At 43.5% G+C, this 7,201-nt stretch overlaps 3 protein-coding genes across 9 annotated transcripts; 2 read left to right on the top strand and 1 right to left on the bottom strand.

Annotated features, from left to right (window-relative positions):
• Window position 1: 1 nt before the first annotated feature.
• LOC116207607 (EEF1A lysine methyltransferase 4) lies at window positions 2–2,120 on the bottom strand. 4 transcript variants are annotated; one of them, XR_004156950.1, is made up of 9 exons: window positions 1,861–2,120; window positions 1,411–1,524; window positions 1,251–1,319; window positions 1,116–1,135; window positions 981–1,033; window positions 834–915; window positions 650–759; window positions 363–502; window positions 2–244 (listed from the first exon to the last, which is right to left on the bottom strand). XR_004156950.1 is itself a non-coding variant. In XM_031540630.1 (9 exons), exons 1-9 carry the CDS (start codon window positions 2,042–2,044, stop codon window positions 197–199), a joined length of 789 nt encoding a protein of 262 aa, XP_031396490.1. In that variant the 5' UTR covers window positions 2,045–2,118; the 3' UTR covers window positions 2–196. The 4 variants fall into 4 exon arrangements, 2 of the variants coding, with proteins under 2 accessions (XP_031396490.1, XP_031396491.1); XR_004156951.1 differs by having other exon boundaries at window positions 834–864; window positions 1,861–2,118; XM_031540630.1 differs by having other exon boundaries at window positions 650–728; window positions 1,861–2,118.
• A 141-nt stretch (window positions 2,121–2,261) lies between these two features.
• Window positions 2,262–4,314, top strand: LOC116207609 (mediator of RNA polymerase II transcription subunit 21). Of its 4 annotated transcripts, none has more exons than XM_031540633.1 (5): window positions 2,262–2,395; window positions 2,637–2,862; window positions 3,251–3,328; window positions 3,412–3,463; window positions 3,926–4,314. In XM_031540633.1, exons 2-5 carry the CDS (start codon window positions 2,644–2,646, stop codon window positions 4,000–4,002), a joined length of 426 nt encoding a protein of 141 aa, XP_031396493.1. In that variant the 5' UTR covers window positions 2,262–2,395; window positions 2,637–2,643; the 3' UTR covers window positions 4,003–4,314. The 4 variants fall into 4 exon arrangements, with proteins under 4 accessions (XP_031396493.1, XP_031396494.1, XP_031396495.1 ...); XM_031540634.1 differs by having other exon boundaries at window positions 2,269–2,409; XM_031540635.1 differs by having other exon boundaries at window positions 2,301–2,395; window positions 2,537–2,862.
• A 569-nt stretch (window positions 4,315–4,883) lies between these two features.
• On the top strand, window positions 4,884–6,984 carry LOC116207608 (proteasome assembly chaperone 4). Its single transcript, XM_031540632.1, has 5 exons — window positions 4,884–5,263; window positions 6,190–6,258; window positions 6,351–6,426; window positions 6,516–6,580; window positions 6,675–6,984. Exons 1-5 carry the CDS (start codon window positions 5,093–5,095, stop codon window positions 6,744–6,746), a joined length of 453 nt encoding a protein of 150 aa, XP_031396492.1. The 5' UTR covers window positions 4,884–5,092; the 3' UTR covers window positions 6,747–6,984.
• Window positions 6,985–7,201: the final 217 nt, after the last annotated feature.

Below are 7,201 nucleotides of genomic sequence, written 5' to 3'. Positions count from 1 at the left end.
CTCAGTAATTGATTTCGAAATACAACGTGGTGATTTGGTTACAGTATGATAAACAGGACACTGCCAAGACCATAGAAATGTAATTAGTGGCTAACATTAGATCTATCAAATATCATTCAGATTCATAAATAATCCTCAAAACACGTGGGATATGTGAAGTACATGGAAAGAATAGCGGTAGGTCCTCTCATTCTCATCATACAACTTCACTTTCGCAGCTCTGGCTGCTGCCTGTCGAGCCAACCTATAGAGGAAGAGAGAGCACAGCAATCGTTATCGAATTGCATCATCGGCAGAAAGAAGAGAGAAAAATTAGTAGGCATTTTATATTTTATGTGCTAAGAGCAAATGTCTCGACTGACCTTTGTACAGACATATATGTAGTGGACATCAGGGTTTTTCCCAAGCAAGTCTTCCATGGAACTTCCATTATTGTCCAGTGGAATGGGATCAGTCAGCTTCCGTAGTGGCTTGTCTGACTTTCCTTCCACGACAAGTTTCTCTGAGTATAGGCAGAGTAAGCGGTACAGAGCAAACAGAAACAGATTTGAATGAATGTAACAGCAAGCATGTCCAAAGCACAGAAAGATTCATAGAAGGGAACTCGCAGGATAGACAACAGAAATGGGAAATTCCTATAATAACAAACCTATCACATGGAGCTTTATCGTCCAGATGTTCATATCTCTGAGCAGATGGAGACGATAACTCGGTGCTCCATATGTAATCTGTGCATCCCGAGTTACAAGCAGTATTAAACTACAAGAGATGGGCAAATCAGAAGACGAAACACGAAGGTGACTTATCACAGAAGGTGACTATACTGCACTCACCAGGATGTAAATTCCTCTGTCCTTGAGAACCCTATAGTGGGTCATCAACTGCTTCAATATGTGGTGAACAAATGAAGAAATACTAAAACATCATAAATGGAACAACTATGCGTAATTGTTCTCTGCTAGTACTAAGTTTTTCTGTACCTTGCTACTTCCTCAAGCATCTTAGCAGCATTTTGCCGGGAATTGCTTCCGCACTGCACAAGTCAGCAGGAACGATGAACATGAAGCGCTACCAAAGGAGGAACAAAGGAGACAATTGTCACGAGCAACACTTACGAGCAAGGAATCCAGAGTTCCTGAAAGAGAAGAAAAAATGAACCCCCATCATCAGCTTTAACTGCCGGAATGTATATGTGCAAATCCCTGGAGTTCTCAACAGCACCAACATAACAAGTTAATGAAAAATTGCACCTTTATCCAGAACAGCATCAAAGCAACCTGACTGAAAAGCGTGCATATCTCGAACATCCATCTTCATATCTGTTTGAAGCAAACAAGAAAAGTTCAACTATGCATTATCAGACAATTCAACAGTTCACCATAATCCCACAATAAAGTAAATGAAGAATACATTTGAGCTGGGGACAATCAGAGTATTTCTTCCTCATGGCTTCAATGACGACAGACGATACATCGATGTTGATCACTTCCTCGTATCCATCTTCCACCATGCCCTCACTAAAAGCTGATGAAAAAACCCACACGCAAAGGTAAGAATACATTCAGGTCGCCTGTTTACTCATCCCGAGATCCCGGACTTGCCCGACAAGCCAACACTGAACTAATAACAACATGGCAGCGAAACAGCATCATCGCCGTAAAATCACGAATTTGTTCATACATTGAATTTCCACGACAGATCAAAGTAATGCATGTCATCAACAATGTCGGCAAGTGGGAAAACAAGTAAAAATAAGGTCACGTAATGCAGAAGCTTGTACAACGTTAGGCGACGTCAACGGGGACTCCGGCGAGCTGCAAAATGACAAGAGCCGGCGATCTGGGTCGGGAGAGAGCGAACCTGAGTTGCCGCAGCCGACGACGAGGACCTTGGTGCGGTGGCGGGGGATGTAGAGGTTGACGAGAGGGGCGAGGGAGGGGTACTTCTGGTACCAATCGAACGGCCCCCATTCGCCGGAGTAGCGCTTGTCCCAGTACCATGGCTCCCCGTAGGCTTGCGTCGTCGCCATCGCCGTCGTCCCCATCGTCACTTATTACAGTCAGTTCCCACTCCCCCTTGAATACTCGTTCGTTCGTTCGTTCGTTCGTTCTCCCTTCTGGTTCGGCAACCTGTCGTAATTTCGACCCCGGATGAGGGGCATTACAGTCATTTCGACCTTTTGTCAGGTTCTGGAATCTACTCGCCTTCATCCCTTCCTTGTTGGGCCGACACAATCCTTTATGGGCTCTTTCCTTAAATTGGACTCGGCCCATTAATCTCTTCCTCTTCCTCTCTCTTTCCTTCTCCTCGTCTCCCTCCCGATTCTTCTTTGTTTCGAACCTCTGCGACAGAGGAAGAGAGAGTGAGAGAGAGCGAGAGCGCTTTTGAGCTCGCAGTACGTGATTTCTGGTCAATTTCTGCTCTGGGTTTCTTCCATAGTCGATTTTTCATGCGTTTTTGATGCACTTCAGCTCTTGAATTACGCTCTGAAGCTCCCAGTTCTTTATTATTATTATTATTTTTTTCCGGTTGTAAGGTCGAACTTGGTCGGAAGATCCGCAGTGATGGATTTTTCGAGCAAACAGTTCTCAAGCAGATATCCTGGTAGTAAAGTTCTTTGCTCTAATCTGTTCTAGGTGAACTATGGATATAATATCTCAGCTGCAGGACCAAGTCAATACGATCGCGTCGACTGCTTTCAATACTTTTGGGACCCTACAGAGAGATGCTCCCCCGGTTCGGCTATCCCAGAATTACCCGGATCCGCCCCCGCCCCCGCCCACCAATCCGCCAGAGGATGCGTCGAACTTCTCTGAGCAACCTAAGATCATGAGTGCTGCCCTTGTCAAGGCTGCAAAGCAGGTCTTTTTTTGTCTGTTGAAACTGTTGCCGTGTTTTGTTTGCATTGTGCTTTATGGATTATGTACTTGTGTTGTACTCTGCTCTTCGCGAGCGAAGAAATTGGCGACTGGGCTGAAAATACTAGTTAATTTCGGGCTTCGGAAGCCTCACTGTTTAACCGTCTTCGCTGTAGTTTGCTGCTTGCTGTGACACGTTATAACTGGAAAGATTTGGTTTTCACGGGTGTCATTTCGTGTAGAATTTAGATATTAGGCTCGATGATGGGGGCAATGGGAGAGTTGTCCCAGCTCTCCTTTTGCATTCTTTCAATACCAATTAACATTTTTCCCTCTAATTCACTTCACCGTGCTTGTTCCACTGACTAAATCCACTTTTCTTCTTTGCGCAGTTTGATGCATTAGTTGCGGCACTTCCTATAGCTGAGGGAGGTGAAGAAGCTCAACTTAAAAGGATTGCAGAGCTTCAGGTACAGTGGTAGTTTCAGTTGCTCCGTCTTGAGCTATCAGCTTGTGTTTGTTCTTATTTAGCTTTTTGTGTCTTACTGCCTAGGCTGAGAACGATGCTGTTGGACAAGAACTTCAGCGGCAGCTCGAAGCTGCAGGTAGCTTCCTCAACATTTTAGCTTTCATCTTGGGAAAAAATAATGAATGAAAGCATCTCTTGTGGTTGTTCTTGTGAATATGTGGTTGGATTGAGTGTGTAATGCTCTGGGGAGGTAAAAGGTGATGAAACCTGATTCAATGCAAATTGGAAGAAAATGTGTCTCTCGGTAAACTCTATTGAACCATTATATCGATTTCTAATCTGCTAACTGTGCGTCGTAGATTTTGAGGCTGCCATACTTGATCATCTCATAAATAGATTGGGTTGGGGTTTTCCCTTGAAATAGGTTTTCTTGATCTGTGAGGGGAAGAGTGTGTTTGAATTGTTTGAAAGCAGATAAATTGGAAATTTGTTTTGTTACTTCTTGCACACGTCCAAATTGAGGTTCTCGATTTTCATCTAGGAAAGTGTGACCTGCCTTTACTGAAATTAATCTTCTATATATGCTCGTAAATGGCAGAGAAAGAATTGAAGCAAGTCCAGGAGCTGTTCAGCCAAGCAACCGACAATTGCTTGAATTTGAAGAAGCCAGATTGAGGAGAGCTTTCGCGAATATTAACCGTTGGCAACATCCTGACTTTAGTTGGGCAGCTTCTGAAGTCCGAGGAATCAAACTTTGATGTCGTACAGTTTTCATTTGTTGTAACATGTGGATGCCGCCCATTCCTTCTGGGGAATTTTCTTAGATACCGAAGGTGGCAGTGGTATATAAATCTCTAATAGCAATTGTGGCATGGAAGAGCAGTAGTCGATGGGACTACGTTTGGTGTAAGAGCACTTATTGCTGCCTTGATCCTTTTTTAGGACAGCTTCCTTCCCAATGACAACGATGCAGAATTGTCTTAATCACCAGCAGCGATATCCTTAGATCGTTTGTTAACCGGTAACCTGTTCCTGCATCGCCATGTGTTAGATCCCCTCAACCAATCGCCGAGTGTGTCCTTAACCAAAAAGTTTGGGAAGGCCTCATCCTCTTCGGTGACAATGAAAAATCTGGTAACCTGTTCGATTTGTTGGTAGCCCTACGCTGCTCGGAGAATAACTTTCGTCTCTCGTAGGATTTAGTGACATAATGAGGAACAACGAGTCTGTTTATGCAAGAACTACTTGTCATGCCGGTTTGAGTACCGTAGTGCTCTTCGAGATCAACATTAGGACTCGGAACACTCAAAATTCTTTGAGGATTCACATATGCTGGTTTTTGACAGTTTAGTGGTCTTTGTTGATAGTAGATGGCTAAAACAGATAGAAGGAGCCAATTGTAAAATACGAGTAGTTTCGTGGCAGTAGTGGCAAAAGAACAAAGTTCCAAAGCAGATGTAAGAATAAGTTCAGGCCCAACTCGGTCCATGGAAGATCGCGGCCCATTTTCAAGCCCATCTGCTCTCGGGGAGTCTCCTCTTTCTTCTCCTTGAAGCTGTCTCCCTCCTTTGTTCGTCTCTGCAACTTCTCATCGACCTCGTTTGACGATTCCGCCATTTTTGCTCACAAAGAGCAGCTGCAGCTCTACCCAAATACAGCAGTTCTAGCTCATGAAGGTTTAGCTGCGCGCGGCGGGCTCCATTCGAATCTTGGCTACGAGTAGCAGAGCGTACGTAGCTGAAGCTCCATCGTCATCAGCTTTGAAATGGCTCTTGATGGTTCGGACGTCGAAGAGCTGAACCGCTCCCTCGGTCCCGGTCAGGTATCCGGTGACACGGAGCCGGTCGACGGCGCGGGCGGCGTCCAGGTCACGTGCTTCAGCGAAGTCGTCAATGAAGTCACTCTCCACTTCCAAATCATCCGCCTCCCCAAGCAGGTAACTGCCGCAAATTATCTTCGAATTTTCGGTTGATTATGATGAAAAGGAGATTCCTTGTGCCGTTCGCAAATGCCAGATGTTCTAGTAATCATAAGGGGTGCGTTTCTCGTGGTGTTGTATTAGAGGAGGAAGCTTCGAATTCGATTGATATATAAAGATTCTGCATTTGAAGGGCAAATGAATAAGCTGGAACGACGTCTTATGTTGATCTGTTTGCAGCCAGATTTAGTGGAAGTGCGACGATTGCATGATCGGACGGGGTTCTGTTTCAGGCAATTTGTTATATCATGCTTTTGAATGGTTATACATTACCGAATAAGGACGGACGAAAACCGAAAGCACTCGACTTCATTGGTTATTTGCATAAGAGAAATTACGTCATTGGGATAATTGCATGGTAGTTGGAAATATATGTGTTCGGTTCCTTTTTGTTCTTGTGGTTTGATATAAGGAAAGATCATAGTATTGAACATAACTTACTGAGTATTTTGGAAGGACAAAACGATATGCGCATGTTGTATTGCAACTGATGGGACTGCACTGCGTTGGGTTTTGCAGCTTGTTGATTTATCGACAATGTTTTGATTGGATGATCACGCGTGATCTTCTGCTTTCTTGGTGGATCTTTTGCGACTGCTTGAACATTGTTGATCACTTCCTTGCAGAGGGTGCTAACTCACAGATATTCTAGAGTAGTTTTGAAGAGCTTAATCTTTGTCTTGCCTAAAAGATGTTCCAAAATATCTAGAGGAGGCACGCAGTTCGGCTGTAACTTGAAATGGCATTGGGGGCAGTAGATCATTGTATCTGGCTGTGCTTGTACTTTCACCTGCTTCTCCATCTCCTATATCATGAATTACATTGCATAGATCCTCTCGTATTAGAGCGAAAATTTTATTGCTAAGTACTGATTGTGAGTGTAGATATATGCATGGGTAGGCTGCAATTCTTCCAAACTGGGGCATCTATACGCTGCTGCATCCACACGACCCGTGAGTTGATCTCTATCACCTTTTGGACATTCTATTCGTTACCTTGAATTTATTTGGCACAATCCTCATTTGCCTGGACGATTTCAAACTAGAACAATGCTGTGAGCGTTGCATCTATACTTGGTGGAGGTTCAGACAATGCTGGGTCAGGCATTGCCAGACGATTGGGTAAAGCATTATATGACTCATAAAACACGCTTGAATTTCCAAAAGGTATAAATAATTTTATGCTTCTACTGACTGTTTCTGGTTTTCAGTGTTGAAGACTGGCATCAATATCGTTCTTGCTTGCAATATCCCCAAGAACAGCCCAACGATTGAGGTAATGGATCTGCGTCGACTGATGAGTGATCTCACATTTCTGTTCGGTTGCATGGAGAAGAAGCTGATTTGTGTTTTACCATGTGGATTTCCAGGCAGATGCTGAGAGAATATTAGTGAAGAAGCTCATTGATCTCGGCTTTGGGAGAGGCCGAAATGTAAAATAGAACTACTGCAATGCTAATTTTAATCAATACCGCATGCATCAAGACTTGTGCCAGCCAACACAACGGAAGGATTTCTCCATTGTTCTTTGATGGATCATGTATAAATATACATACATTAGAAAGCTTCCAAGGTCCAAGTTTGAGCAGATTCACTTGCTTGAAGCATGGAAGTGCCTTCGATGTATTCATGTTTGCTAAGGATATGCCCTTCGAATGGATATTCGTCGTCCTTCTCCAAGATTTATCGTCGGTCTAATTTTTTTTTCTAAAGATTTCAGCAACCGGAAAATTCAAAACCATTCATATGAAATTTCATATGATCTGACACGCATTCCCATTTAAAATCTTCCAAGAGATATGGCATTGACTAAAGTGTAGCTTAACATCCTAATCGGGCTCAATGCTTTGCATGTTTTAATAATTTGTTCCGATATGAAAAAGGATTAGATTACACA

The sequence above is a fragment of the Punica granatum genome, chromosome 5 (genome assembly GCF_007655135.1).
Source record: "Punica granatum isolate Tunisia-2019 chromosome 5, ASM765513v2, whole genome shotgun sequence".
Taxonomy (NCBI): Eukaryota; Viridiplantae; Streptophyta; class Magnoliopsida; order Myrtales; family Lythraceae; genus Punica; species Punica granatum.
Note: the sequence above shows the minus strand (reverse complement) of the source record. Positions and strands in the feature narration are given on the sequence as shown.

What these genes read in the sequence shown, in the direction of transcription:
- LOC116207607 (XM_031540630.1), bottom strand. Translation starts at nt 2,044, where the DNA reads ATGGGGACGACGGCGATGGCGACGACGCAAGCCTACGGGGAGCCATGG. An exon ending in TGATGCTGTTCTGGATAAAG is followed by an intron (nt 1,136 to 1,250) that starts GTGCAATTTTTC and finishes CTTCTCTTTCAG; the next exon opens with GAACTCTGGATTCCTTGCTC. An exon ending in GAACTCTGGATTCCTTGCTC is followed by an intron (nt 1,034 to 1,115) that starts GTAAGTGTTGCT and finishes TGACTTGTGCAG; the next exon opens with TGCGGAAGCAATTCCCGGCA.
- LOC116207609 (XM_031540633.1), top strand. Translation starts at nt 2,644, where the DNA reads ATGGATATAATATCTCAGCTGCAGGACCAAGTCAATACGATCGCGTCG. An exon ending in TTGTCAAGGCTGCAAAGCAG is followed by an intron (nt 2,863 to 3,250) that starts GTCTTTTTTTGT and finishes TTCTTTGCGCAG; the next exon opens with TTTGATGCATTAGTTGCGGC. An exon ending in AAAGGATTGCAGAGCTTCAG is followed by an intron (nt 3,329 to 3,411) that starts GTACAGTGGTAG and finishes CTTACTGCCTAG; the next exon opens with GCTGAGAACGATGCTGTTGG.
- LOC116207608 (XM_031540632.1), top strand. Translation starts at nt 5,093, where the DNA reads ATGGCTCTTGATGGTTCGGACGTCGAAGAGCTGAACCGCTCCCTCGGT. An exon ending in TCATCCGCCTCCCCAAGCAG is followed by an intron (nt 5,264 to 6,189) that starts GTAACTGCCGCA and finishes TTGTGAGTGTAG; the next exon opens with ATATATGCATGGGTAGGCTG. An exon ending in CTGCTGCATCCACACGACCC is followed by an intron (nt 6,259 to 6,350) that starts GTGAGTTGATCT and finishes ATTTCAAACTAG; the next exon opens with AACAATGCTGTGAGCGTTGC.